At 53.7% G+C, this 27,127-nt stretch overlaps 11 protein-coding genes across 11 annotated transcripts; 5 read left to right on the forward strand and 6 right to left on the reverse strand.

Moving 5' to 3' along the window:
* Positions 1-1,248: 1,248 nt before the first annotated feature.
* On the forward strand, positions 1,249-2,222 carry BDZ83DRAFT_748187 (uncharacterized protein; the record flags this gene model as incomplete). The annotated part of the gene is made up of 3 exons (XM_060513576.1): positions 1,249-1,374; positions 1,441-1,672; positions 1,735-2,222. The coding sequence occupies 3 exons, from the start codon at positions 1,249-1,251 to the stop codon at positions 2,220-2,222; spliced, it is 846 nt and encodes a 281-aa protein (XP_060369467.1).
* Positions 2,223-3,038: 816 nt separating this feature from the next.
* BDZ83DRAFT_31590 (uncharacterized protein) lies at positions 3,039-3,539 on the reverse strand. Its single transcript, XM_060502336.1, has one exon. The coding sequence runs from the start codon at positions 3,375-3,377 to the stop codon at positions 3,078-3,080; it is 300 nt and encodes a 99-aa protein (XP_060369468.1). The 5' UTR covers positions 3,378-3,539; the 3' UTR covers positions 3,039-3,077.
* An 806-nt stretch (positions 3,540-4,345) lies between these two features.
* Positions 4,346-7,998, reverse strand: BDZ83DRAFT_605027 (SNF2 family domain-containing protein). The gene is made up of 8 exons (XM_060507309.1): positions 7,482-7,998; positions 7,339-7,424; positions 7,158-7,250; positions 6,696-7,109; positions 5,990-6,570; positions 5,658-5,930; positions 5,508-5,606; positions 4,346-5,457 (listed from the first exon to the last, which is right to left on the reverse strand). Exons 1-8 carry the CDS (start codon positions 7,762-7,764, stop codon positions 4,593-4,595), a joined length of 2,694 nt encoding a protein of 897 aa, XP_060369469.1. The 5' UTR covers positions 7,765-7,998; the 3' UTR covers positions 4,346-4,592.
* A 530-nt stretch (positions 7,999-8,528) lies between these two features.
* BDZ83DRAFT_568187 (cysteine dioxygenase type I) lies at positions 8,529-9,287 on the reverse strand (the record flags this gene model as incomplete). Its single annotated transcript, XM_060504039.1, has 3 exons — positions 8,529-8,653; positions 8,703-8,952; positions 9,015-9,287. 3 exons carry the CDS (start codon positions 9,285-9,287, stop codon positions 8,529-8,531), a joined length of 648 nt encoding a protein of 215 aa, XP_060369470.1.
* Positions 9,288-9,843: 556 nt separating this feature from the next.
* On the forward strand, positions 9,844-12,005 carry BDZ83DRAFT_31655 (voltage-dependent anion channel). The gene is made up of 5 exons (XM_060502338.1): positions 9,844-10,328; positions 10,384-10,625; positions 10,679-10,808; positions 10,866-11,463; positions 11,526-12,005. Exons 1-5 carry the CDS (start codon positions 10,192-10,194, stop codon positions 11,670-11,672), a joined length of 1,254 nt encoding a protein of 417 aa, XP_060369471.1. The 5' UTR covers positions 9,844-10,191; the 3' UTR covers positions 11,673-12,005.
* A 223-nt stretch (positions 12,006-12,228) lies between these two features.
* On the forward strand, positions 12,229-14,923 carry BDZ83DRAFT_605037 (wyosine base formation). Its single transcript, XM_060507310.1, has 2 exons — positions 12,229-12,428; positions 12,499-14,923. The coding sequence occupies exons 1-2, from the start codon at positions 12,383-12,385 to the stop codon at positions 14,814-14,816; spliced, it is 2,364 nt and encodes a 787-aa protein (XP_060369472.1). The 5' UTR covers positions 12,229-12,382; the 3' UTR covers positions 14,817-14,923.
* Positions 14,924-16,320, reverse strand: BDZ83DRAFT_605039 (MAS20 protein import receptor). The gene is made up of 4 exons (XM_060507311.1): positions 15,982-16,320; positions 15,616-15,861; positions 15,432-15,532; positions 14,924-15,364 (listed from the first exon to the last, which is right to left on the reverse strand). The coding sequence occupies exons 1-4, from the start codon at positions 16,040-16,042 to the stop codon at positions 15,248-15,250; spliced, it is 525 nt and encodes a 174-aa protein (XP_060369473.1). The 5' UTR covers positions 16,043-16,320; the 3' UTR covers positions 14,924-15,247.
* A 470-nt stretch (positions 16,321-16,790) lies between these two features.
* BDZ83DRAFT_568509 (Cullin repeat-like-containing domain protein) lies at positions 16,791-19,017 on the forward strand (the record flags this gene model as incomplete). Its single annotated transcript, XM_060504080.1, has 4 exons — positions 16,791-17,003; positions 17,076-17,295; positions 17,347-18,616; positions 18,669-19,017. 4 exons carry the CDS (start codon positions 16,791-16,793, stop codon positions 19,015-19,017), a joined length of 2,052 nt encoding a protein of 683 aa, XP_060369474.1.
* Positions 19,018-20,057: 1,040 nt separating this feature from the next.
* Positions 20,058-21,629, forward strand: BDZ83DRAFT_31760 (serine/threonine-protein phosphatase PP2A catalytic subunit). The gene is made up of 6 exons (XM_060502349.1): positions 20,058-20,371; positions 20,524-20,565; positions 20,619-20,724; positions 20,780-21,313; positions 21,368-21,440; positions 21,498-21,629. Exons 1-6 carry the CDS (start codon positions 20,213-20,215, stop codon positions 21,568-21,570), a joined length of 987 nt encoding a protein of 328 aa, XP_060369475.1. The 5' UTR covers positions 20,058-20,212; the 3' UTR covers positions 21,571-21,629.
* A 547-nt stretch (positions 21,630-22,176) lies between these two features.
* BDZ83DRAFT_568426 (uncharacterized protein) lies at positions 22,177-23,493 on the reverse strand (the record flags this gene model as incomplete). Its single annotated transcript, XM_060504068.1, has 2 exons — positions 22,177-22,540; positions 22,592-23,493. Coding segments are annotated over 2 exons (1,266 nt in total), but the record flags the coding sequence as incomplete, so codon positions are not given.
* Positions 23,494-26,179: 2,686 nt separating this feature from the next.
* BDZ83DRAFT_31834 (uncharacterized protein) lies at positions 26,180-26,778 on the reverse strand. Its single transcript, XM_060502353.1, has one exon. The coding sequence runs from the start codon at positions 26,669-26,671 to the stop codon at positions 26,330-26,332; it is 342 nt and encodes a 113-aa protein (XP_060369477.1). The 5' UTR covers positions 26,672-26,778; the 3' UTR covers positions 26,180-26,329.
* Positions 26,779-27,127: the final 349 nt, after the last annotated feature.

Genomic DNA, 27,127 nt, shown 5'->3' on the forward strand with positions numbered 1-27,127 from the left:
CATGTAGACGAACGCCTGGCGAGAATAGTGTCAAAGCCGACTAGCCGTATCAAACGCCTTTATTCGCCCCGTCTGTTTCGCATGAGAAGGCGGAGGGTGATACACGCAAGTTCCATGTTGCTCGCGGGCCTCCCGATCCCCTTGAAAGCTGGGGCTCTGTGCAGAGGTCGATGCTTTTGCTATTTAACGAAGACTAGGCGCACAGGCATCATGAAATTGAAAGAGTCCGATGAAGGTGTTAAGCTTAGTCGGTCATGTTCGTTGCAACAGCTTTGAGGTTCTGATATAGCTGAACCCATGCTGAGGGATCAGACAATGTGGGCTGTGCTGCTGGTGAGCCACTCTACTGTTCTATGAAGCTGCCGGTAACAGATTTCATTTGCAGGGCAGCTCCAGCAGTCTTGGGCATTCAGAGGAAATTTTGCCGAGCAATCGCTCCCCCGAGTGGAATCCTTGAAATAATGACTAGGTATTCACCGATGAGCATGTGTCGAAAGTTCCCGTCTCTTGTGGTATTGAAAACCTAGCAACCAAGGATCCGCCGCACGTCAGAATGAGCAGAAGATGGCGGACACGGGGCCCAATATGAAGGATTCTCTGTTCAGGCAGCCTTCCGCGTAGCATACGTTCACGCATCCCAATCCTGACAAAAGTTGACGCCCCCGTCTCCGTCAAACCCATCCCGGAGTCGTCCCCGGTGAGCACGGGCCTCCCGTCTCCGGTCGGCCAGTCTGGACCCACACACGGCACAGCTTGTCTCCCAATCGGGTAGGAAGCTGATGGTACGTAGCTAACCTATGCAAGGAAGGGGTTTGCCTATCACCCTACCTTACAGAGATGTCATCACACCTCCGGGCTTGCTGGAACACTGGAGTATCTGAGAATCGAACGACCAAGTTCATTCAACATTCTTCGTCATCGTCAAATGCAGGAGCACACGTAACCGCCAACTACACGGCTAATAAATTCGGCCCACTTCGTATCGCCATGGACGGACTGCAGCTCCCCAATATTGACGACTTGCTAGTAATAGCAGACAGCCCAGCGAGAGCCGACGTATCGGGAATGGACCGCGAGCGATGCTCATCTCTGCACAATTACCTTGTGCGCTACGCCTAGGCAGCCGAAAGCCGTCCATCAGCCGATCTAGACAACAACGACGACACGTTCTTCGCCACCCACGCCGACGCCGCTGAAGCTCTTCGTCCGCGGCTCGACTCATAGTTCACAGAATTTTTAGAAAAGGCCATGTTACCTCCCGCAGATGTAGACGACCCAGCTCCACTCTTCTTCTGGGCCGGGGGCACCACCGAGCCGGATCGCCTCTTCGACAACGACACATTCGACTTATTCGACGAGCCCGAGGCCGCCATTGTCTGTTTGTATCCGGCTATCAACGGCCAGGGCGGCCGGTCTGGCGGTGGGCTGTGGTATCACTAGTCCTCCAACCGCGCCGACTTCTTCATGAGCCAGGTTGACTACGAGTTCGCGCTGCCCGTCAACGAGGGACAGCATGCCGCGCTGTGGCATCCACTCGAGACGATTATCTCCGACTGGATTCAACTCATTCGCATGGAGAAGGACAAGGTAACACCCCACGATACACCCTACCAGTTTGGCAGCGAACAGATTGGCGGGCGCTGGGAGTGGCGGCCATATGGCGACGCCCAGCGTGGAACAGCTTTTGCAACGCCATCGAGACACGCATCGTGGGCAACGATAATGCTGCCACAGGCCAGTCGCAGTCTGGAATTTTACTCACGCCCGCTGTGCTTGATACGGCGTCAGTGCCAGACGGCTTTGCACGCGCCCTTCCGCCCCGCGCACGTCGGCCGCGATCCCGCCACGTTGCTCCGGGCCTCGCCGTACCTCCCGCAGACGCAGCCAAGTTCACATCAATACAGCGTTTCGCACAGAAGCAGCAACCGGGGCTGGAGGATATCCCGCCCATCTGCCTTTTCCCCGCCGCGCAAAGTGACCTTGAGGCCGATGTGACTGGATCGCTTGGCCCGTTTCCTGATCACTCGGATCTATCCCGAGTCCACGCTGGTATCTACAGTGAGTCTGTCTCAAGGAAGTCCTATGGCAATGCCGAAGAGGGGTTCTGGCTGTTGCTACCGTTCAGCTTCCAGGGCTACGTTGGGGACGAGGGGGGTGTAGCCGGCGCACGCAAGAGCGACCGGTCTTTTGTCGAGGCAGGCAGGGTGGCCGAGCTCTTTTAGCATTGATACAAGCCATTTTACAGCGACCAGAATCGCCCTCAACGCCTGGAACGCCTTCTAAATCATCGGCATGGGCTGGGTGACGATGGTGTCTGGGGTGTAGGGCCGCAACGGGTGAAGGGCTCCACCGAGACTTTTTGAGACACTGACACGACACCTTGACGTAAATATCACATCTCACCGAGTTGGTGATCTTTCATAAGAATTCCCTGGTGTGTTTGCATGATGAGATATGCAGGTCAGGAAAAATCACCCTTCTTAAAGGCACAATTCCGCCCGTGTGGACGGCTAGCCACAGTTTCGAAATAAACTACTTATCCGTATCGCATCACCACTTTCATCTCCTGTGATGGCACCGCGCTTGATGACCTCGTCGCCGTTCTGACCGTAGAGCACGAGGCTACCCGCGTTGGTGATGCACGAAGCAACAAACCCCGCGCAGCAGTATGCCCGATAGCCACTAGTACAGGTCAGATCAGCTAGTTGAGCACCCTCAATGTTTTGGTAGGAGTTGCTATTACGCGCCACGATGGTGGCTTTGGCGTCACCAAGACAAGGTGAAAGATGGCATTGGTACGTTTTCAAACATGCCTTCAATAGGGCACATTATCGACAAACTAGACGTAGCAGAAAACTGTTTTAGGATGCCCATTCTCTTCTATACTTAACTTAGTAAGCATTCGAAGCCCAAATTTTATGCAAAGCTGTGCTTTGGTGAATCTTCAAATAAAATGTTTGAATTTGGTTGAACTCCTCACAAACCACTATGCTATGTAACCAAAAGACCACAGCCCTTTAAGCTAACCAAAATCTACCCTTGATCCAATTCGTAAGCCTCTCAGCAACTCTCCCTCTTTAACAGCTTCCCCTCTCATCACCAGGGCAAGAAATACAGCACTGGTAACTCTTGCCATCAAACGTCGCCGAGAGACGTCTCGGCACAAAGGTACCCGGAGCATCACAGATGACCTCGTCGCTGTAGATGCCCTGAGGGGAGCCGCCGATCCGCGTGCAGAGTTCGCGGGAGTGGTCGATCCAGGCTTGCATGGATATTTGGCCGCCGTTGGGACTGCATGATTTCCGGGTCCATTGGCAGGTTTTGGCGTTGGCGATCGCCAGGGATGAGGCAACGGTGAGGAGGACGGTGAACTTCATTTTTCGTTGTCCTTGAGGTTATGGTTTGAAGGAAGATATGTTTGAATTGTCAAAGAGGACTATCCTGTGCTGAACGAGTGTAGTATCTTGTGTTCTCAGTTGAAGTTGCTGAGTCGATGTGAAAGAAGGGCTCTGACTGCTAATTGTTGGTGTGGATGCGTTCTCTGTGGACGGAACATACGATGACTTATATACCCTTGAACTATATCCGCCTGAAGCAATGCAAATAGCTTGTAATTGCTAAATCTCCCTCGTAATCGCAAGCTCGGTGTTTTCGCGTCCCCGTACGCTGCGTTCTTTCCCATCCCTCCGGATGCAGTGTTATTTATCCGTAAGATCTACTAGCTTAAGGTTTCGTTTAGCTCCGTTCAGGTTCATGACTCGAAGCTTAGAACGAGTAAGTCGCAATGTAAAGAGGTATCTACAAGACTACAACTGCGCCATAGCCCAGCTTGCGGTCCACCGCAAATGTATGAAGCGAGTATCCGTACCCGTATTGCCTAGGTATGTACGGATGTATTGGGAAGCATATCAAGTGAGTAGGGTGCTAAGAAGGGCCTTAAAGTTTTCGGATCTGCCCCCTACTGTCACGCCCTATGAGTTGTACTCTGTAGTAGATTGGGCTCCCCATATCATCCTTGCACATACCATTCTGCGGCGGTTCCGAGTCCCGACAATCTGGAGTATTCCGTCGGCGAGGTCCCCTGGATATTGGGATCAGACTGGATGAAACTTGGGTTGAACCACCTGGCCAAAGCGTGCCGTGTGCATGGATTTTTTTGAGTCCAAATAGGTGGAGAAGCGGTTATGGTCTATTTCGTATTGGGAGTTGTCTGCGAATTCTGACTAGCGAGGAGAGTTGTGTGAGTTACGACTAACGCATGGAGGCAGGAAGTCCCATAGTTGTCTGAGGCCTCGCAATATACTCGGATGGGTGTACCGTCGTGAAAGCGCCGGTGTTGCAGTTTACTAACTTAATAACATCTTTTCTGGGGTTCTAAAGTTGATGGAGGGGCTGCTCCGTACGTTTTGCGGTAATACAGGTACACGTGAGGTTGAGTCACCTCGAATAATCTCTAAAGCCCCTCTTGGCCCTGAATGAGAAATACAAATATCAATACATGATGTTGCTCTAGCAATGCCTTGCCGCACATCGAACTTTTAGACGAGTCAGACTTCTGACTACGTTAACATTATGACCTCCTTCAACGCTCTTCAACCAAGCAGCTTCTTCAGATCCGCCATGCGGGTCTCCTGTGTCTTCTTCCCTTTGTTCTTCTCCTGGAACGCCTTGCCGACCAGCGTCCGCTTCTCCAGCTGGATATCCAGCACACGCTCCTCAACAGTCCCCTCCATAACAAGACGCCACACAGTTGTAGGCCTCTTCTGACCCAGGCGGTGCACACGATCCACAGCCTGGTCCTCAATTGCCGGCGCCCACCAGCTGTCTGCAAGAATCACCGTATCCGCCGACACGAGATTGAGGCCGACGCTGCAGACGGCCAAACTCGCGAGCATCACGCGCGTCTCCGGGTCATTGTCCAGGGCATGAATGGCGGCGTCTCGTTTCGGCGCCGTCATGGAGCCGTCGATGCGGGTGAACTTGTAGCCGGCCTCGACGAGTTGGTTCTGAATGATAGTCAAGAACGAAGTCCATTGTGAGAAGATGATGACCTTGGAGTCGGGACTTTTGGTTGTAGCCTGTAGAATTTTGAGGAGAGCCTCGGTCTTGGAGCTTTTCGCGTCAGCATCAAAGTTCTCATCTTCCTCTTCGCCGCCCTCCGGGGCGGGCTCCAGAAGCGCGTCTTCATCGAGCTTGTTACGACACATGGGGCACTTTCCCTGTGTCTGAATCACTTTGGAAATGCAATCGCGGCAGAAGACATGCTTGCAATGCGTGATAACAGGGTTGCTCAGAGTATCGAGGCAAACCGCACAGTCTTCCTGGGTTTCGATGAAAAGACGAAGGGCTTCTTGGAGGATCTTGGTGTTTTCTGAGTTGAGCACAACAACAGATTGGCCTTCGAGGGCCTCAAGAAGATCGGAAATCCTTTTGCGGCAGAGCGTCCAGTGATTGCACCTATGGAAACATTAGCGATAGCCGATTTATCAACGGTGGGCAATACTCACACCTGACGTAGGCGGAGGAGGCGTTCCAGTACACTTTGAAACTGGCCCTTCCCACCAGTGTTGTTCTGGTATTTCTCAAGCGCAATCTGTGCTTCGGACCTATGTTGATACCTGAGCTTGGTCCCTCAAGTGGTAACACGGGCGACTTACAGCAATGCTTCGTACTTGCTTTTCTCGTCTGGCCTGAAGGCAATGCGGTGGACGTATTCCGTCTTGGGCGGAAGCTTCAAGTCAACGAATTTCATGTCTTTCTTGCGTCGCAGGCAGAGATCTCGCATTAGTAGCTGTAGGAGAGCCTCTGCCGTCTCGTTCCCTTGTGCAAGGGGCCGTGCGATCACGCTGGTGAAAATGGCAGGTTGCTCGACGCCACCATTTATTCCAAGGAACTGAAGCAAGGACTGGAAGTCCTTGATATTATTGATGCTAGTGACAGTAAGTCTGAGTATGCTCACTTTGATTGAATCCATCCTCAGGACACTTACATCGGAGTTCCTGTGAGGACCCATCTGGACTTAGCGTTGAGCTTTCGACAAGCTATGGCAGCTTTGGTCTTTGCGTTTCGGATCGTGTGACCTTCGTCAAGTACAACGCGAGTCCAGTTCGTGGCGATGAGGGGTGGTAAAGGTGCGATCACCTTTTCCTGGCCTCCCTCCTGGGCAAGCTTGTTGTAGCTGGTTATGACGACCTGGTACTTGGCCAGCTCATTCTTGGTGGCCTTGTTGTTTCCGTGATAGGTAAAGATCTTGGGCAGATGCTCCTTTTTGACATGCCTGCGGATCTGTTGGTCCCAGTTGCTCATGACGCTCAACGGAGCAACGATGAGCGTCGGACCAGCCCCTCCAGTCAAAATCAAGCTGATGACTTGTAAAGTCTTGCCAAGACCCATGTCATCTGCTAGTATGCCCCCCGAAAGGAGCTTGGGTGCACTCTGTACCACGAAGTTCGTGGCCATATTGTGGTACAAGTTACGGCCGTTCGGGTGCCATTTCCACAGTTGGACACTCTCCTGTGAGCCCTTAGGAGGCATCTGGGGGTTCTCTTTCGACGTCATCCACGCCAGACCCTGTATCACCATTAGCCAAAATGCACCATAGCCCTGAAGATTCTCGATACGTAGGAAATGAGGGGGATGGGGGGGGGGGGAGTGCAGCTTGTAGACCAGCATGCATAAAGCTCGACATGGCTCACCTGTAATTGGTATGGCAGTAATGTCGACTCAAGAACGGCGGGCTGCTCTGCCATCGGCATTTTGGACAAGAATTCCTCGTCCATCACTAGCGACTTGACAGCATCACCGCGTGGACGGCTCGAAATTGCCTGACTGGCTTGTGCCAGGTCCTCCAGAGACACCTCTGGCTCAGCAGGGTTCAAACCGATTGTAGACTGGCTGCCCTTGATGCCTAGCATCTTTCTCTGCGCTTCTGCCTCGGCTCTCGTCTGCTTAAGTTCTCTAGCCTTGAGCAGTTTGTCCTTCTTCAGCTTGTCCTCCAACGCCGAGCGGTCGATTGGGTTGCTCGAACCATAGAGCTGTAGACGAATGGGGCAGTCAAACATGCCCTTCTCCCCTGTAAGAATAGCTTCTATCGCGATCTCATCCCGATCCTAGCACAGGTTTTAGTAGCGATTGGAATGCTGGATCAAAGTACGTACAACGTATGGCGCTAGCTTTTCAACTACTTTGCGTGGAAGATGGCCGATCTGGGCGCCCATGACGTTACACACTCGGATGGCATTGCGATCATACTATGGTCATGTCAGACATCTGACGGCAAAGAAGGGAGCTCAAATTGGAAGAGGATTCTTTGAGCTTGTGATAGTTGTGATTCAGTACCTGATTACTGGGTTCTCTCATACATACGACCACCTCGCCTGCAGAGGCATATCCATTGTAGTAGCGAACGCCGACAATCTTGTTGTCTATAATATCAGATCAGCATACAGGATGATACCCTACGAAACACCCAAACGCCGTACCGAGAATCCCATAAAGTTCTCTTGGTGGGCCATCCGGAGCTTGGGTCAGATCGACAAGGTCGTCATCGTTGTCGGTAGACTGAGTCGAAGAGCGAGGAGCAAGAGCACCTGAGCTCAAACGGGATTGAGAGTTTGATGGGGTATTTCCATAAACCCTGCCGCTGGCTGGACTGGGACCCAAGTGATGGCCAGCCGGCCTTTTGCTGGGTCGTTGGGCAGATCCGTCTTCGCCATCGCTACTAACAAGGTCGATGACAGCTATGCTGCGCTTCTTGGGTGGCATCCTCAACGTCCGAGCCCCCGGACTCTGGGGCCGTATTCTGGGGCCGGATGGGTACTAATTCGTGAAACAAAAGAGCGGATTGGGGAAAGCTGTCAGCTTACGGAAACTGACAGGTTGGTACCGAACGATTCCAGATCTGGCGTGCCGAAACTGGGTTGGACAATTGGGACCTCTCACAAATCGGACCAGACGCGAGACGCGTCTCTCGCATACCCTGAGTGGTGAGATCGACACAGGGATTCTCTTACACCAGAACCATGAGGCTGGTGCAGTGGCTGGAGAGATGCAAGACTGTGGCTGAGTCGCTCTCCATCAAGTGACCTCGTGCGAGCACGCCATCGTGGAGAAGACCCACACAAGCCAATCATCGTGAGTTGCAAAATCACGACATTTCACGTGACCTGCCTCCGGGCCCGTTTGGGTGGTCTCTGGCCAACGACGACGACTCTGCGGCTCTTACACCTTCTCAACTTCACTTCATTTCTATTTTCTTGTCTCAGGTAATTCTCTGATGAATTTGCTATCTTCTGGTACCCAAAATACATACGGAAACGCGGCAGGTTGAGCTCGCCGACGGTGCCTATCCACTATATACGGTGGATAGAGCATTCATACCATCATCATTCATCGTCTACCGGCAAGCGCTCTGCGGCTCTCGGCATCCCTCAGTTATATATCAAACAGGACAAATCCAAGCCCGGATCGTCATCGAAGCCAAGTACGCAAACGCCCAGGACGAAAAAGCACATCGACCCTATCACCATTTACTGCTTCGGCAGTCGGCGGCCGTACGCCGAATAGTAGCCGCACTTGGCTACATGGCTCCTCTTGCTAGTCTTCTCATTGAAGATGTTGCAACCACCCTTGGCGACGTTGGGAGGAGTGTAGACTACGAAGTGGTCAGTCATGTTACGGCAGAGACGGCGAGGCAACCTTACGGTGAAGGGAGACAGCGAAGTCGCTGCCCTTGTTGCAGACCATGTGGACGCCAAGCTCGTCTGCCATGTATGCCACCGCGTTCTCCTTGTGTGTTCTTTCAGAGATTATTTGCATGGGTTGTTCTTCGCTGCCTTCTGGGAAGGCGTAGCGGATTTCAGTGAGATCGCCTTTCAGAATCTTCATCAGGCAATGCGCATTGCCATGGTCATGAATAGGGCTTCCCTTGCCTGGCGACCAGACAAGCACAAGCTGTGCGGCGTTAGCCATGATACTACCTGGTGCCACGAAGTCGTGGTTTCGAGTCGACTCACCAGGTTACTCTTGCCGTTGCCTTCGTCCACGAGGTTGCGGGTGTATCCCATGCTCTTCTCGGCGAATGCAAATTGTATCCATTCGCTTTCCGTTGTGTTATACTCTTCCATCAACTTCATCAACTCGTTGACATCGACGTCTGCCGAATCAAGTCCTGATGATGGGCCAAGCGCCTCCTTCAATCCCAACACGAGCTCGTCGAACCGATTGACATCGGTCTTGAGGTTATGCCCGAAGGCGGAGGTGATCTTGGTCAAGATATCGACGGCCATGGCTGCTATGGAATGCTATCAAGTTGGTGCTGTTGGTGATGATGTTGATGGTGCTTGGACGATTGTTGCTTGGAATGATCTGTTGGGAATGTGTCGTGCGGGGGGCTGGACTCTTTTTGCTCGTCGGTGATACGAATCTACCCGGTGACCGGGCCTGGCTGGCATTACCTGATGGAAACGAGCGGGACTGGCGGAACTACTGGTTGATCCGACTTCGGCGGGTGGGTCGTCTCGTCGGTCCTGACTTTTCTCTTTGACAGGGCAATCTGTCCACGTTGCCAGAGCGCAGCGGACAATTAGTCGGTGACCAATTCAACGTCTGGTGGACTGGTCTCCAAAAATAGGCGCTTCTGGTTGGATGAGATAACCTACTTTACCAAAGTCGAGGGATCCCGGCAAAGCCGCTGATAGGCGACGGTGAGCCCCGATACTTTTGGTGGTCAGATGGCCAAACACCAGACGAGATAGGCCTTGTTAGAGTTTCACGGGTCTGTATCTAGTCAAAGGATTTTCATGCAGATTTTTAATATCAAAATGAATTCTTGACAACATGAAAATCTCATCTTGCCAGTTGAATGGGTGGATCGCTGCCGGCGTCGGCCGATAGCCGCACCGCCTCAGAGTCAGCTGAGCGGATCCGGTGTGGGGCTAGTTACCAGAATGGGTTCGTCTAGATTACTCACGCTAGGAAACGGCTTTACCTTAGGTAAGAGAGCCAGAGTCATAGGGAAACTTGCCGCTCTGAAATTCCTTTTTCATTGTTGCGTGGGTGAACTCTGGTCAAATATTTTGCTACATCTTCTGTAGCAGAAAGAAATAGCCATTGAGTTGTCCAGCCACCAGTAGGCAGACTTGGGAACAGAACTTTGGCGAAGTCATCTGGTCTCAGGTGCTCTTCAAAGCTATGGCTACTGTTAGCGCAACCTCGACAATTCAGTCAGGAGCGCAACAAAGTTCTTGTCAAGATGCCCCAACCCCATGTTCACCTTGTAATAAGGAAAACGTAGGTTGGAGGAGAATTGTCAGGAACTTTACACCCTCGTAAGCAAAGTTTTGAGAGTCAACGACCAACTGGAGTGTGTCTAACATAGTGCAGATGGTTTGCGGTCACAATGGGAACTGGGATAGTCTCAGTCCTCCTTCGCAACCTGCCTTACAATGCAACGTGGATCTCGCATGGTCTTGCCGTTGCCTTTTTCGTACTCAACATCGCCCTGTTTACCGTATTCACCGTCATCACAGTGCTACGGTACGCATTGTACCCCGAGATCTGGAAGGCCATGGTTGTACACCCTGCCCAGTCCATGTTTCTTGGCTGTTTCCCTATGGGGTTTGCCAGTTAGTCGCGAAGTTCTCCCCACACCACAAGATATACTAATCTCTGTGACCAGCCATTATCAACATGATGATCTTCGTGTGTGCACCTGCCTGGGGCCAGTGGGTGGTGAATTGGGCATGGGCATTTTGGTGGCTTGATGCTGCTCTGTCAATGGCAACCTGCATCTCGGTGCCCTTCGTCATGTAAGTGACATCACCACACAACGTTCAAAATCGAGACTGACCAACCATGTTTCAAAGGATTCATCAACACCGCCCTGGACTCCAGGCAGTAACAGCCGCAAGTCTCCTCCCAATCGTCCCGGTCGTAGTCGCATCTTCCACTGGCGGCATCGTCGCCGAAGCCCTCTCAAACCCATCTCACGCCTTCACAACTCTGATCGCATCCTACGTTCTCTGGGGTATCGGCATCTGCTTCTCGGGCATGGTTCTCGCGCTGTACTTTCACCGCCTGACGATTCACAGCCTCCCGCCCAAGGAGGCCATCGTCTCCGTGTTCCTGCCCATCGGTCCCTTGGGCCAGGGCGGCTTCGGCATCCAGCAGCTCGGAAAGGTGTCCCTGAAGCTCTTCCCCCAGACTGCGGCTCTGACCGTGGCGGCTCCGGGGGCGGTGCACGGCGGGGAGATACTCTACTTTGTCGGGCTCTTCCTGGCGCTCGTCATGTGGGGCTTCGCGCTCGTCTGGTTGTCGTTTGCTCTCATCAGCCTTGCTACGATGGAGAAGATCCCGTTCAACATGGGTTGGTGGGGGTTTACGTTCCCGCTGGGCGTGTTGGCGACCTGCACCGGCAAGCTGGCCCAGGACTTGGACAGCCCCTTTTTCAGGGTCATGACCATGGTTTGTCCCTCTCTCGTTCTTGTCGATGATTACCCACCCGGTTTGCTGATTTTTCCTGACAGATCTTCTCGCTGTCTGTATGCTTGCTCTGGCTGCTTGTTGCGGTGAGAACACTTCATCAGGCCATTTCTGGGGAAATTTTCTTTGCGCCGTGCCTGAAGGATATCCGAGACAAGCAAGCGCAGGCAGGATCGGATAGGAGGGTTTAATAACTGGATCGATTTGAAAAGCCAAAGTAACAGCGACTCAGTGGCAAATGGCTGCCTCCAAGGGCACAAGCCTGGGTCTATTTACTGTACACCAGTCAAGCTCCCGTGCGGTCTCTTGACCAATATATATATCAATGATTAATCTGGTGTGACATCCACCATCAGCCATGTAGGCATCTATTGTGTACCCAGAAGCATTGAAATATAATTTAAGCGCAATACGTAGATTTCGGTTCGAGTTACAAGCCTAAACCGTTTAGAAAAATTGACTTCAACTTAATTTGCAAACAGATATTCTTGCCACAGGCGGACTCTTGCCACAGGCGGACTCTTGCCACAGGCGGACTTCTGTCTTAGTCATGGTGTTCTCACCTTGAGATGCCCTCCAGCTGGCCGAGGTGCCATTCAATGCCAATGGTCAGCAACTGGGGAACCCCAAAGACGCTAATGGCGGGGTCGATGAGGTGCAGGGCCTAAAATTCTTTGGCGGGGCACCACTAAACACCCAGGTCAGCCACTGGGAAAGTTTGACACTTGAAATAATTATTGCAATTGCGCTCGCACCCACTGGTCAAAGCCCATTTCGCACACCCCGCCACTGCTCATATACAACTTGGAAGAAATCACAACCTCAAGGCGCGTTCCTGAAAAAGTGACGAAACAATCCGCGCAAAGCTCGTCTTCGAGCACCGCGCTCCGTCGCAGCACCAATGGCTTCCATTCTTGAGCCCGTAGGCTTCAAGTCCATGTTGAACAGTAAGTTGACTCTTGCCTTTGGTACTTCCTGCCATCCCTGTTTCTTATTCAGCCGCTCATTGTACTGTAGACGTCCACGATGTTTGGCAGCAGGTTCGCATACCTGTGATCTTGTTCACGGCCTTCGGACTCTTGATTCTGCGCTTCTATCTCCATTCTACGGAGGAGAAGAGCGAATTGAAGGCCCTGCCCAAGGCCTACAACAGAGAGAAGCCCGAGACGAAGCCCGTGGAGGAGGAGAAGAAGGATGTCAAACCAAGCCCCCCGAACCCTACCGTCGAGTCGAAAGCGCCAAAGCCGAACGGGCCTAAAAGGATAAAAGGCGGAATCGTCAAGCGCACTTCTTCTAACGACGCAAAGGGAGAGGCGCTGGTCCGCAAGGTCAGGCCTCTAGTCTTCTTTTCAAGCATCACCGCAAACACACCCAAGATCGCAAAGGAGTATGCAGAGGGTCTGGAGAAGGAGCTGCAAAAGGTCGCTGCAGAGACCGACTGCTCGTTCATGACTCCCGAGGTGCTGGATCTTGCCGAGGTCGACTTTGACGACTACTTCATCACCCCGCCCAAGTCGGAAGAGGACCCCGCGGACCTCTTTTATCTGTTCCTACTGCCAAGCTACAACATCGACACCATCAACGACACCTTCTTGGAACACCTCCAGGAGACCCACCACGACTTCCGTATCGATACCGCGCCGCTGTCCTCGCTGCTCGGATACTCCGTCTTTGGCTTTGGTGATAGGGAGGGCTGGCCGACGGAAGAGGATGGATTCTGTTTCCAGGCCAAGCAGGTCGACAAGTGGATGGCGAAGCTGACGGGTCGGAAGAGAGCCTTCCCTGTCGGAATGGGCGACACGAAGAGAGACTATACCGAACGCCTGTCTGAGTGGTCCGAGGGTGTCGTCGACGTCCTCGGCATGCTGGCCAAGACTGGCAGCCTAGGAGAAGGACTTCCGGGAAGCGGTGCCCCTGAAGAAAGCGATGACGAGTCTGCGGCTGAGGACGACGACGAGGTGTTGATCGAGGACTCCGAGGCGAAGCCCGAGAAGCTCAAGAGCCGCAAGAACATCGATGACGTCGAAGATCTAGGGCGCATCATGAAGAGCTCCAACCCCGACGCAGCCACAAACGGCAGCGCAGCCAAATCGGCAACGGCCGGGTCAGCGGCGCCCATAGCCGTGGACTTTACGACATACGGCAAGACGGTCGCGAAGAAGACCCCGCTCAACGCTGCCAAGGAGATGGTTCCCAAGAATTCGCCCACGTACGCCTCGCTCACGAAGCAGGGCTACTCCATTGTCGGCTCGCACTCGGGCGTCAAGATCTGCCGCTGGACGAAATCCGCCCTCCGCGGCCGCGGCTCTTGCTACAAGTACTCTTTCTACGGCATCAACTCCCACCAGTGCATGGAAACGACCCCGTCGCTCTCGTGCTCCAACAAGTGTGTCTTCTGCTGGCGCCACGGCACCAACCCCGTCGGCACGACCTGGCGCTGGGTCGTCGACCCGCCCGAGCTCATCTTCGACGGCGTCAAGGCGAACCACTACAACAAGATCAAGATGCTCCGTGGCGTCCCCGGCGTCCGCGCCGAGCGCTTCGCTGAGGCCATGCGCATCCGGCACTGCGCCCTCTCCCTCGTCGGCGAGCCTATCTTCTACCCCTACATCAACGAGTTCCTCGGCATGCTCCACGCCGAGCGCATCTCCTCCTTCCTGGTCTGCAACGCCCAGCACCCGGACCAGCTCGCCGCCCTCAAGGCCGTGACGCAGCTGTACGTCTCCATCGACGCCTCCAACAAGGAGTCCCTCCGAAAGATCGACCGCCCCCTACACCGCGACTTCTGGGAGCGCTTCCAGCGGTGTCTCGACATCCTCAGGGAGAAGCGCTTCAAGCACCGCACTGTCTTCCGCCTGACCCTGGTCAAGGGCTTCAACGTCGACGACGAGGTCGAGGGCTACGCGCAGCTCGTGGAGAAGGGCCTCCCTTGCTTCGTCGAGATCAAGGGCGTCACCTACTGCGGCACCTCGACGGCGTCCAATGCCGGCCTGAGCATGTCCAACGTCCCCTTTTACTGGGAAGTCCAAGAGTTCGTCACGGCGCTGGAGAAGAGGCTCAACGAAAAGGGGCTCAAGTACGGCATCGCCGCCGAGCACGCCCACAGCTGCTGCGTCTTGCTCGCGAGCGATCGGTTCTACAAAGATGGCAAGTGGCACCCCCGCATCGACTATCAGCGCTTCTTTGAGCTGCTGGAGGAGCGGGGCGCCGACGGAGACTGGAAACCGGAGGATTACATGGGCGAGGCCACGCCTGAATGGGCCACCTGGGGCAAAGGCGGTTTCGACCCCAGAGATGACAGAGTCGACAGGAAGGGCAGGAAAATCGAGGCCTAGGTTATTCGGTAGAGGAGTGATTAAGATGGGAAACCAAAAAGGCGCTAGCTGCATGTTCTCAAGACACCAGATACACACGCATCCTGAAATTGTGGAATTTCGTGAATCTTCTTCATCTTCTTGCCTATTTGTCCCTGCTAGGATCGTCAATATACACTTGGTTTCTTTCCTCTTACAAAACCTTCTATCAAAACAGCCCCAGCCGGCCAGGTATTGTACAATGAAAAGTCGTAATTCCTCCTTCCTCTTCTCGCAGGATGCTGGGGGATTACGTATGGGATGGTGGATTCGCAGCATCACGCCATTGGTGGAGTGACTGCGGATTTTTTGGAGGCGAGCGCGCGCCAGAATGTGTGTCCAGGTTTGGGGGATGTGAGAGAGTGGAGGGGAACTCGTTATGGTGAGAGCTACAACGTTCGAACGAGGCTCTTTTAGTCCAGGCCGACGGTGGGCATGCCACCGAGGTCAGCGTTGATGCCACCCTGGTACTGGCCAATGTTGAGAGAGGAATCGTAGGCGATCATCTCGGCGAGAACGTCAAGGACGGGCTAGATGTAAGATCAGTTTCAGATCGAATGCTAGAGCAGATTCCAAGGGTCCAAGAAGGTCTCTTACCTTGGGAACGGTCTTGTCGTAGATACCGATCAGATCACCAGGCGTAGGGTAGACCTTGAGGCCCTTGTAAAACGCAAGCGCGGCTTCAACGGCGCGCGTGGCTGTAACATCAATAATTGTCAGCAAGCTGAACCATCTCGCCTCATTCCAGGTATTTTGTCTCTCGCGTGGGGGTTGAACTAACGGTCGGCGGAGAGGGTCTCTCCCTCGGAAACCTGCTGGAGGAAGTATGCCTCCTTCTGCTCAACGTCGGTAGGGAAGCCCTCCTCCTTGGCCTCATCGACAGCCTCCTTGATGGCTTCCCTTTGTCGGACGGTCTCCTGCTGAGCCGACTCCTTCTCGGCCTTGTGCTGTCGGCGCTCGTTTCGGCGCAGTTCTCTCCGGAACTCGGCCTTGTTGCGTCGCTGGTAGTCGAAGAAGGCGGCGTACGCTTCAATGACGAACGTTAGCAAACGCGGCTCCAATTACACTGGTCCCTCGTTCCCACTACGAAATTGACATAGGGAAAATGTTGATATCGAACTGCGTGGAGGTGTTGAGGCAGACTCACCAACCAAGCCGGTAACGGCGGCGGCGACTGATGCCGTCACTATCGTGGAAGTCTGGGACATCTTTTTTCTGGGAACTTGGGGAAAAGCGGACGGGAGGTTTGGCTTTCGGTCTACAGCAGTTGGAGCTGATGGCGACGATGGGAGCTGACGGAATTTGTGCTCAGGTTCACAATGTTGCGCTTTGTGAGTTGGGAGATGGTTGAATGACCGGGGGGAGACAACGGGCGAGGATTCGTTGACGGAGTAAATATCGAAGGAAAGAAGCTCTATCGGGAATTGATGGAGCTTCCTCTACCAATTTTTTTAGCCTCTGCGCCATGGTTCCCAGGTCGCGTTCTCTTGCCAAGCAGCCGCTGGAGTGGGTCTCCGAGAGCACAGACCACCGCAGACACACTGATCAAATAGATACGTACTGAATCGACAGCTCACTGAGGGAGGTAGGTGCACTGCTGGCGCACCCACCAAGAGGCCACTATGTACTGCCCACTAGAGGACGATGTTAGGTGCCCACCTTCCAGATTACATAGAGGGATAAGTGCTGCGTGCCACAACGACTTGGGATTACACGCCCATCTTAATGTCTAACTGGCAGGGGTCTTGTCCTCTCAATAGACACCATAGCACGGCAGCTTCCCACTCCGCGGACGACAGACGGTGCATGAAACAACTTCAATCCGACCTGATCTGCGACTTCACCAAAGGGGCTTTGTCCTCGCTCTTTCTACCCACATACATTTGTCTCTCTATGCAGGATAACTGTTACTAGATACGTTCCCTTCAGCACGTAACACCAACTCAACCGCCCGCCATGTCGGAGGATCGGGAGCGCAGCAAGATCTCGCTCCGAAGTGGAAAGAGAAAGGGCCGCCCGCAGATTAGTGCACCTCGCCAGATCTCAGAGCCCATTCTACAAGATGGATCTGGCCCAGTACGGTCTCCCGGCTCAAGGCCGATGGCAGATGCAGGTCCTCCGCCGATCCAGCCTCGGCTTCGCCCGCCGCCACAAGCTGGAGGTGGAAAGGTAAGCACCCTCAGCAGGGGCTGACTGGAGAGTCAAGTTGAGGGTATTGGTAGCTGATGGAAGAATCAATAGACCTCGGACTTGGTCAAGCGACGATACTCGACGCGGTTTAACACCCTGCCGAACGACTTCGACGTGAATAACCCGCCGGTACCGTCTATGCCATCCCTCGACAAGTACGAGTCCCGCCAGAGGAGAGCAGCACAGCCCCCTCCCAGCCGTGGAGGCACAGCACCAGCGCCGATTGTCGATATAAAGGCATTGCGAGATCCCGGATTGGTTCCAGACCAATGTGAGTAATGGACCTCTTTGGTTCATAAGCATGTAACTAACGCAGTTCTAGATGTTGCGACCTTGCTTAGCGAAGCGGACGAGGACCAGATCCGAGAATTCGAGGACAACCTACGCAATCTCAAGGGCCGAGCCAACGCAGACTTGCAGCAGAATGTCATGCAGAACCGTACCCAGTTCATCAAGATTAGCAAGGAGGCCGAGAAGCTCAAGGGTGAGATGCGAGCGTTGAAGAACCTGATGACAGACCTCAAGGTGAATACAACAGCACTTCGCCAGGCCTCAAATAATGGAAACAACGAGTCTTCAAGCCTTGGAGGCGAATTGTCGACAGGCTTGAGCAAGAGGGACAAACGAAGCTCAGTCGCAGATCGAAGCGCCCTTTGGAACTCGCAGATGCAGGCACTGTACAAAAATGTCGAGGGTTCCCAAAAGTTTCTGCCCAATTCTGCTCGGCGCCATGTCATCCAGAATGCAGGAGCTTGGATTGAGCTGGACAACGCCACATACAAGTCTCGACGAGCGATGCAGATATTCCTACTAAGCGACCATTTGCTTATTGCATCTCGCAAGAAGAGAAAGGCTGATGTCCCGCCTCGCGAAGCTCAAGGCCCCCTGGTGAAGCTGGTCGCAGATCGTTGCTGGCCACTGCTTGATATTGAGGTTGTTGACATGGCCGGGCCCGGCGATGGCTCGACGACGAGAAACAAACTGGCAGATGCTGTCATGGTCAGAGGTGTTGGCCAGGAATCTGTCATCTACCGAACCGAAAAGCCAGAGGATACGGAGAAGAACAGTCTGCTTCTCAACATCCGCAAAGCAGTGGAAGAGTTGCGCAAAGAGCGACAGTCGGAATTGGAGGCAAACAACAAGGCCAAGGAGACGATCAACTACTTTGCGTCCCGTGATCCCGGCCTGCTGCAGAAGACTGAGCTTTTGGAAACATTGTCTGACATCAAGGACATGCTCATCGACGTTGATGGAAAGCAGCAAAATCTACGATGGGTCGAAAGCCAGATGGACGAGCTCGATATTGACATTGCCTTACAGAGCTTTGAGCCGGCAGTTGACCGCGTCGAGAAGCTGAAGAATCTCGCTCGAGGCCTGAAGAATAACGCGGTGGCGCGGGACTTCATCAGCTTCAAGGTCGAAGAAAGATGTGCCAAGTTGGCGGGCATGATCATTCGCGAGCTCGAGACGACACACACGGCGCCTACCAAGAACAAGCGTAACATTAGTTGGTTGGCCAGACTTGGCTACGAAGACAGGGCTCGCGAGGCATATCTGGTCGCCAGACATGATATTATCACAAAGCGATCGAGGTAAGATTGGCGATGCTACATATCCTTTTGGATTTGGCTAACCTCCTTTCAGACAATGCATCTTCCAGGGTGATTTACACTTGTACATCTGGGAGCTCTCGTTTGTTTACTTCTCTCTGATCCGCAACACCGTGAGCTGCTTTCACTCTTGTTTTCCTCCGCCGATGATGAGCGCCTGCGTCAAATGGGCCAAGGAAGAGGTCGAAACGTTCAACGGCATCCTTGCGCGGCAGCTCAGCGGAACAGAGCGCGGCGGAAAGGTCTGGAACGAATGCATGGAGCGCGCCCACGAGCACGCAAAGATGTTGAACGAGGTGCAGCTCGATTTCCGCACACTTGTTGGACGTGATTTGGAGCACTCGTCGGGTGTCACCAGTCCCGTTGGTCTCGGGCTATCGTAGTTGGTAACGATTGAGCGTACCGAGACCCTGCGACGTCTACAATGGGCATGCTAGAGACGGTGTTGACGGGCCTTGAGTAATGGCAATGGTAATGGTAATGGGCAATGAATGGACGGGCTGAAGATTGCGGGCTGTGTTTGGTCCGCGGTCAAGTAAATGATACCGAGACATCGAGGACGAAATGACGGAAGAGCCGCGGCCACTGGCATGTGCACAGGTATTTTGGGCCACTTGAGGCTTGTCTGGCCCCTGGCCTGTTTACTTGCGACGACGTTTGTTACCTAAATAGGGAAATAAGTAGCCATAGGACAAGTGAGCTATATCGAAATTCGCTGATGGGAATAACGAGGAGCAACCAGTATGACAGAGGCAATCAGAGAAATCAGAGTTGCGTGAGATGGATCGATGACATGATGCTCAGTGTGTCTACTGTCTTATTAAGATATTCAGATTGAGATGCTTTGCTTTGGCTGCCCGAAAACCGTATTACCTAGGTATACCTACCTATAGGACTTTATCTTCATGTCGAGGTTGATGCATCAAAGGAGTAGACGCAGAAGTGACGAGGCTTACGTTAGTGCAGTGTATCGGATTAAGCGAGTCTAGGTCAGGAGGTGTCACCCAATGGGAGGCATTTGTCTCCTGCCTCATGGTTCGGGTGTGTTTCTTGCCTGGGGGCTCAGGAAAGTCCCATCCAGTGTGGTGGTGTATCTCTCAATCCCCCTCCTGCCCCAGTCTGCTGGTCTTGCTGCAACCAGCAAGCACCACACCACGCCCGCCGCACCTGCACCCAGCACTAGAGCACCACCTTCCACATCGCAAAAATCCCCAGTGCCCAACGTCGACGTCTTTCCCCGTTCTCATCACAGCATCCAGAGAACATAATCCCTTCCAACCCCACCCTGCGCGAACACTTCCAACGTTGTGTTTCTCTCCCTCGCCCAAAACACTCGATCGCGTCCTCCTTATCTGGCCTCAGACGAAGCTCTGACCGCCTGTGACGATTCGCCGCCAGCCCCACGCTACGATTGAGGTGCTGTGCCAATCTGAATACCGCGACCGGCTGCTGAAAACAACGTCATCCCCAACCTAACTCGACGACCCCGACGACGCTGTCTCCTTTGCTCCCCACGACCCTGCGATCGAGTCATCTATCAACATCACAAGCATTTCAATCGATCAGACGACTTTCAGCATGGATACGAACATGGAGGATGTCGGCCGTGTCCCCGCCGATCTGCCTTCCACCCAGAACCTCGAGCCCACCACGATCCCTACTTTAGATGGTTGGATCGAGAGCCTTATGAGCTGCAAGCAGCTCGTCGAGGCCGACGTCCAGAGACTCTGCGAGAAGGTAAGCCTTTCGTCCCCAGCGATGATGAAGGTCGTGATGCGCGTTTCCAACAGCGTCATAGCTGCGGTTCGCCATTCGGCCTCCCCTCCCCTCATCTCGAATCACCCCTCTCGCGTGACCCCTAGGAACGCCTCGCTAACGTCCATCAACAGGCGCGGGAAGTCTTGCAGGACGAATCCAATGTGCAGCCCGTCGTATGTATCCCCGATCGCAGGGCAAGCAATTCAAGCTGACCCCCCTCGTTCAGAAATGCCCGGTGACAGTGTGCGGTGATATCCACGGCCAATTTCACGATCTTATGGAGTTGTTCAAGATTGGCGGTCCGAACCCCGACACCAACTACCTCTTCATGGGTATGCTGACCATATCACGCCCTCGTACTCTCTTGATAGCCGCTTACCTTACTAGGTGACTACGTCGACCGTGGTTACTACTCCGTCGAGACCGTGACTCTCCTCGTCGCCCTCAAGATCCGATACCCCCAGCGCATCACCATCCTGCGTGGCAACCACGAGTCCCGCCAAATTACCCAAGTCTACGGCTTCTACGACGAGTGTCTCAGAAAATACGGCAACGCCAATGTCTGGAAGTACTTCACCGACCTCTTCGACTACCTCCCCCTTACCGCCCTCATCGACAACCAGATCTTCTGTTTGCACGGTGGTCTGTCTCCTAGTATCGACACCCTGGACAATATCAGAGCTCTCGACAGAATTCAGGAAGTGCCCCACGAGGGCCCCATGTGCGACCTCCTTTGGTCCGACCCGGATGACCGCTGCGGCTGGGGGATATCACCCCGTGGTGCCGGTTATACGTTCGGTCAGGACATCTCCGAGGCTTTCAATCACAACAACGGTCTGACGCTTATTGCGCGTGCTCATCAACTGGTGATGGAGGGCTACAACTGGTCTCAAGACAGAAACGTCGTGACAATTTTCTCTGGTAAGCGATGCTCCTTGATGCGATGGGCTGGAGAATCATGACTAACCCAGCCAGCACCCAACTACTGTTACAGATGCGGTAACCAGGCGGCGATCATGGAAATCGACGAACATCTCAAGTACACTTTGTAAGCACACACTTTTCACCAACGTACTATTGACAGGCATATACTAACTATGCGCAGCCTGCAATTCGATCCTTGCCCCAGAGCCGGCGAGCCGATGGTCTCGAGACGCACACCCGACTACTTCCTCTGATCAACCTATCCGATACCCTTACCGTCCGTCATTCAGATCGATCTGGATGTCATCCATGGACGGAGTCGAAGAGATGGGGGCGTGCATGCTCAACTTGCATTGGTGTTTTAGGGGCGTCTAATCTTGTAAGATTACAACAAAAGCCAAGAGAACCAATGTACTCCCAAGAAAGAGAGATTCTGCGTTGAGCAATATGATATAGAGCGAGAGAGAAACAGAATGGCCCCAGGACGCTCGATTAGGAGCGCGAGAGTTCCTTAGCATTAAGGTTCCTGGTGTATCCTGGACGCTTTCCTCTGTCATCACGTTAGATACTCATCATAGACCGCCGGCAACAAAGAAGGTGTCGATGTTAATGACAAGCTGATGTTCCAAGTTCCGTTTTACACCCTGACCTGCCACGCATGGATACAACCAAGTCGCGGGCCGATGCCTTCAAGGTGAGCTTCCAAGCTGCTATTTTATTAATGTACACGACAAATGATCGCCTTGCGCCTGTAGGTCCGTATTCAGAACCTCCCAATTATGCATCGTCGTCATCGTACATCATCTTTCCTGGACTATATGCCGGATGTAACGTTGTACCCTGGTCCCTATGATTCTTCCTCACCTCCTATGCCGCCGACGCCGACGTTCATGACTTCGCCTCCTCTCCTCGCTCGTCTTCCTCCTGGTTGGTCGACCCCTTCTCACCTTCTTCTCGACAATTACGCGCTCTCGGAAGATCTCTCTCCTTCTTCCCCCGATGCCTAGACCGCCTATACCCACGTTGATCTCGTTGCTGATCTCCTCGGACCGGCTACTCCCCGACGAACGCGTCCCGCCAAAGTAGCCGCTTCGGCTGTTCCCGGATCCCGTAAAGTAGCTGCTCGGGGTGTAGTCGGTAGCGAGGTAACCGCTCGGGGTGAAGTACTCTGTGCGAGACGAGGCTCGTCCTCGCACCGCCGTCGTGGTGCGTCTGGAGAAGGAGCTGATGACGCCGTGGCGCCCTCCGTGGCGGCCGCTGCGGCCGCCGCGGAACCTCTCGCGGACGGTGAGGGTGCTGACGCGTTTGTAGGCGTGCTGGCCCTTTGCGTAGTGGCCCGGCTTGCAGGCGCCGTCGGGGACGTGGAAGCGGAGGTCGAAGCGGAAGAGGGCGTAGAGGAAGATGACGACGAGCTCGAGGTCGTAGTTGAAGATGTAATAGCAGGCCTTGTGGTGCCACCAGCCGGGGAAGAGGACGGGGCGGACGGCGTAGTTTACGGCGCAGCGGTAGGCGGCGCCGATGGTCATGAGGGTCGCGGCGGTGAGGACGAGGATAATTTTCGTGGTGAGGGAGCCGTAGCCGAAGGGCTCAGGGCGGCGGAGACCCGGGTAGAAGGCGGCGAAGAGGAGGATGGGGATGGGGAGGAAGGCGATGAGGGCTAGTGTGGTGGAGGTGAAGAGCTGGACGACGCGGCAGTCGTAAAGGCTTACCGGGTCGAGGGTGTAGAAGCTGACGACGAGGGCGGTGATGGCGCAGACGAGGCAGACGAAGATGAGGAAGTAGGTGAAGAGGAAGAAGACATTGACGGCAGCCAGCCAGCCAATGTTGGGATGGAGGCCGCGGAGGAGGCGGTGGGTGAAGAGGAGGTTGAGGACGAAGAGGAGGACAACGCCGGCGGCGGCGAAGACGGCTGCCGCGATGTTGAGGGAGACGTTCCAGGGCTGGGTGGCCCAGGCGATGCGGAGGGAGAGGGCGATGATGCGGGTGAGGCAGAAGCCGACGAGGACGCCCGAGGGGAGGAACTTGTGGCCCCGGCCATTGTTGCGGATGAAGATTGCGCCGTTGAGGAGGGCGGCGGCGAAGAAGAAGATGATGAGGATGATGCAGATTGGAACGTCTACCCTCACGTCTGGGATAAGGCCCAGGGCGGCCACTTGTGGGGGGTAAGGAGGCCCATACAGAGGCAGCTGGTAGGCGGAAAGGAGGTTGCGATGTTAGCTGTGAGGTTCTCATTTTTCTTGTAATACTGGACAGGAAGGGGGCAGGGAATAGAGGGTAGACGAACCGGAGCCCCAATGGGTATAAGTGCCGCCATTCTGATAAAGTACCTGTCAGGGGTAGTAGCTATTCACAGGCTTGAAGCTGCTGGCAAGCCAAGCAGCACCTGCAAAACAGCTACAGCCGGGGAGGAGGAGACTCAAAGAGCTGGACAGTCGAGGATGATTGGCAGCCAGTGCTCATGCTCATGCTCGTGCTAGGAGGAGTGAATCTCAACCAAACGTGATAGCCACCCCGAATGCAAGTCAAAAGAGAGGAAAGAACCCTCTCTCTCTCCCCTCATTCCGTACGGCTCGTTTCTTGGAAAAGACCGGGGTAAGAGCAATTCTTTATCATCGTGTCTGCCGCGCGGAAACATGTTCGTCTGAGCTTCGAGTGCGTTCTTTCTTAGCGTCGGCGAAGGGTGCGTTGGTCTATGTAAGCTATTCGGCACGGACATGGGGAAGAGAGTGTGACGGGCGAGGCAAAGGCAAAGGCGGATGCGAGTTTCAGCCTGTGGCAAGAGCTGAGGGGAGCTGAGAGCGAGAAAGAGTCGGATTGGCCCTCGGTGAGAGTTTGTGCGGTCTTTTGTGGTGTTCTCGAAGAATGGGCGAGGGTGGTGAGCGTTGGGAGTTCGTCTCATAGATAGAATGGCGTTGTGAAGAAACGAGATGACAGTATATTGCCTCTCATACCCCATACTCTCCTCCTCGATTGTAGTAGTCGGCCTCTTCCTCAAATTCACCCTTCATGACCCATCGTACTTGAAGCCGTAGGATCGACCCGAGGAGCGAATAGCGAGCCTAAGAAGTAGAGCCTTGCCCCTCGCGATCATCGCTTCCGCTTCACGCTTCACGCTTGCGGCGGCACGCGGCACGCAACATGTAAGATCTCTGTAGGCTCGGATGCTTGAGAACAGAGAAAGAGTTCGCACATGTCGGAAACTTGCGAGACGACTCAGCCCCAGTCAAACTAATGCAGAACAAGGCTGTAGGTGTTTGCCCCCATCTCATCGCCGGCCACTATAGATCGGGGAAAGAGGAAGGGGGCATGTCATTGCACAGTAAGGTTGCGGTGCAGAGACATGTTTCCCATCGGTCCCTTGCCGGTCTACCTGGGACAGTCAATGTCGGTGGTCCGCATCCCTCTTGGACGTGCGCCGCCGTTAGTCCCGCAGCGAGCGATGTCGATGGCTGGGAAGCGACGCTCACGGACCTTGAAAGTAAGGGACCGGTGCTGACCGGACTTCGACTTTGTGTGTCCAATTGTCGGAAATAACGGCTCGTGAATCTCTCTTTATGAGCCATGTCGAATCCAGAGTTTCTGGCAGTAATTTGCTAGAACATTGAACAAGAGCTAGCGGCGGTGAATGCTTATGTTGGTCTTCGCCCGTATTCGGTTTGAAGACAATGTGGCCTCTAATCGACCATATCAACATACCCTTACTCATTGACAAGAATGGCATGGGCGAGCTTTTTATGGTTGATGGGTGTCGTTGAGATGCGTCCCGTGATTCATGAGGCGTGTCCAGCCCATAATACGCCGCTCTTGAAAAGGGTATCGAGTCAAAATAAATGCCCCTCTGGCTACCTAGAAGGTCAGATGATGCTGCATAAGGACCATGGGCTCGACAGACATTGAAGCTCACATGAAGCTCGATGGAACAACCTCGTTGATTCAAGCGGCCAGACACTCAAGCTTTCTCGTCCAAGACTCTTAACGTTGATCAGACCCGGCAATGCACAACTCATTGCCAAACTCGGCTGTAGTGTGTAGCATCGGACACTTGAGCTTTCCACCTGTTGCACAACCATTTTTCCCCCCTTGGGGGTTGTGCTAGACTCCCGTGACTTGGAAGAGAATTCCAAGCTGGCACAGGCGATGATTATTGTTTGATATTCAACATGACTGTGAGGCATGGTAACACTGCGTGAGAAGATGTCCATGGCACATTGCTCGTGTCAACATTGAACGGAATAGAGATGTTTTCCAATGCTGTGGAAGCTTCTTTGAGATGACAAAACCTTGGAGCAGACGGATTGTCCAGAGAATGCAGAACCACTTTGAGAACCTCCCGATAGTGTCCGTTGATACGACCGTCGCACATGGGATTTTGACGCATATTGACGTTGCGACAACACCGTTTTGATGTCCCGCGACCAGACGATCGGAAAAAGAGTGCCTTAGTGCAATGCCATTAACAGACCCGAATGTTGGACCTTAAATCGTTTAGGGTTATCCACCGATTGAGGAACAATATTCAAGCTTTTTTGGACTATATACCAATCAGGTCATGTCTTCTGCGAGGCATAGGAGCAGTTTCTCCCGGGTGATGAATCCGAGGTAGTAGTATCCGGAGGTATGCGTCTGTTCAATTAGCATGAACTTGCCATGCTTTAGTCGTAGCTGTGTCAGCCGCAGTTTATCAACCGATGTGACACCACCGTTTCGCCGCATAGGAGGCAATAACGGCGAGGCCGCAGCAGTCCTCAAAGAATATCTGCTGCGTGTCGTTTCTCAAACGCCGCTCCGCGAGTAGTTGCCGACGGCGGCCGTTTCTCAATTTGACAGCGGAGCCGTTTCCTTCCAACTCTTACTTAAACAAGGCAATCAAGACACTCGGAGCTGTCAAGTGTACTGAGTACCTAAGAAATACGCAGTCACTCGAACGCCGTTATGTGCAGTAGTGTGGTGAGCAACGGTCTCAAGTCAGAAACGTTTCTTTATTGATCTTTGTTGGATGTGTGGATAGGTATTTTAGTTCGATGGGGCAAACGCTTGCCACGTTCTTGAAGAAGGAAGCATAGTAGCTGATAGCTTTCGACGACAAGCCAACACAAAGCCAATGGCAGGGCGTTTTAGCCTAAGACTTAGCGGCAACATGCACGCTCGGATCCGTCTGCTTCCCACGGCATGCAAGGTAAACCATATTGCGCGGCGCCGGTGTCTCAAGACATGAAAGAGCGGTCCGAACTGTGGCAAAAATCTAGAGTTGTCGTGCCCGACTAAACCTGAACTGAGGCAGTATGCGCGGATACTCCGTGTGTGACTGCTGAGCCTGGAAATGTCGATGCAAGGGATCATCCTCACCCACAACATCGCTGGTACTCAACAGCGAAGATGAGACTGGCGTCACAATTGAGGACAGACGGCGAGGAGATTCTTACGCACAACCCAGCCTCCTGTGCCTCACAGCCGCGAGACGTGTGGATATAGACTTTCAGCGTGCTTACCCGAAGTCGGGATTTGACCTCGGATCCGAACTGTTCCATGGTCGGCTGACGTGTATTGCAACAAGCGATTGGCAGTGAAAATGGGACGAGCAGTTGAAGACACTCAAGCTCGACGATTTGCGATGTTTCTCACTCATCCCACGCCGGTTCTATGTTTGTTTGCTGATCATTGCACGTGCTTCGATTCAGGGTTGAGTGAGTTCTCCGTGACAGCGGGAGCGGCTGGCCGCGTGGTGAACAAACGGCCGAAATCTTGGTCTACGGATGTGGAATCCCGCAAATGGTCCGGCTTGAAACACGACAATGATCGGCATTGTTATCG

Source organism: Colletotrichum acutatum (genome assembly GCF_030867785.1).
Source record: "Colletotrichum acutatum strain CBS 112980 chromosome Unknown BDZ83scaffold_11, whole genome shotgun sequence".
Classification (NCBI taxonomy): domain Eukaryota; kingdom Fungi; phylum Ascomycota; class Sordariomycetes; order Glomerellales; family Glomerellaceae; genus Colletotrichum; species Colletotrichum acutatum.

What these genes read in the sequence shown, in the direction of transcription:
- BDZ83DRAFT_31590 (XM_060502336.1), bottom strand. Translation starts at nt 3,377, where the DNA reads ATGAAGTTCACCGTCCTCCTCACCGTTGCCTCATCCCTGGCGATCGCC.
- BDZ83DRAFT_605027 (XM_060507309.1), bottom strand. Translation starts at nt 7,764, where the DNA reads ATGCCACCCAAGAAGCGCAGCATAGCTGTCATCGACCTTGTTAGTAGC. An exon ending in TGAGAGAACCCAGTAATCAG is followed by an intron (nt 7,251 to 7,338) that starts GTACTGAATCAC and finishes ACATGACCATAG; the next exon opens with TATGATCGCAATGCCATCCG. An exon ending in CTCCTCCGCCTACGTCAGGT is followed by an intron (nt 5,458 to 5,507) that starts GTGAGTATTGCC and finishes ATGTTTCCATAG; the next exon opens with GTGCAATCACTGGACGCTCT.
- BDZ83DRAFT_31655 (XM_060502338.1), top strand. Translation starts at nt 10,192, where the DNA reads ATGGCTACTGTTAGCGCAACCTCGACAATTCAGTCAGGAGCGCAACAA. An exon ending in TTTCCCTATGGGGTTTGCCA is followed by an intron (nt 10,626 to 10,678) that starts GTTAGTCGCGAA and finishes CTCTGTGACCAG; the next exon opens with CCATTATCAACATGATGATC. An exon ending in TTTTCAGGGTCATGACCATG is followed by an intron (nt 11,464 to 11,525) that starts GTTTGTCCCTCT and finishes TTTTCCTGACAG; the next exon opens with ATCTTCTCGCTGTCTGTATG.
- BDZ83DRAFT_605037 (XM_060507310.1), top strand. Translation starts at nt 12,383, where the DNA reads ATGGCTTCCATTCTTGAGCCCGTAGGCTTCAAGTCCATGTTGAACA. An exon ending in CTTCAAGTCCATGTTGAACA is followed by an intron (nt 12,429 to 12,498) that starts GTAAGTTGACTC and finishes ATTGTACTGTAG; the next exon opens with ACGTCCACGATGTTTGGCAG.
- BDZ83DRAFT_605039 (XM_060507311.1), bottom strand. Translation starts at nt 16,042, where the DNA reads ATGTCCCAGACTTCCACGATAGTGACGGCATCAGTCGCCGCCGCCGTT. An exon ending in CGCCGTTACCGGCTTGGTTG is followed by an intron (nt 15,862 to 15,981) that starts GTGAGTCTGCCT and finishes TCGTCATTGAAG; the next exon opens with CGTACGCCGCCTTCTTCGAC. An exon ending in AGAGACCCTCTCCGCCGACC is followed by an intron (nt 15,533 to 15,615) that starts GTTAGTTCAACC and finishes TTGATGTTACAG; the next exon opens with CCACGCGCGCCGTTGAAGCC.
- BDZ83DRAFT_31760 (XM_060502349.1), top strand. Translation starts at nt 20,213, where the DNA reads ATGGATACGAACATGGAGGATGTCGGCCGTGTCCCCGCCGATCTGCCT. An exon ending in AATCCAATGTGCAGCCCGTC is followed by an intron (nt 20,566 to 20,618) that starts GTATGTATCCCC and finishes CCCCTCGTTCAG; the next exon opens with AAATGCCCGGTGACAGTGTG. An exon ending in CACCAACTACCTCTTCATGG is followed by an intron (nt 20,725 to 20,779) that starts GTATGCTGACCA and finishes TTACCTTACTAG; the next exon opens with GTGACTACGTCGACCGTGGT.
- BDZ83DRAFT_31834 (XM_060502353.1), bottom strand. Translation starts at nt 26,671, where the DNA reads ATGTTGTGGGTGAGGATGATCCCTTGCATCGACATTTCCAGGCTCAGC.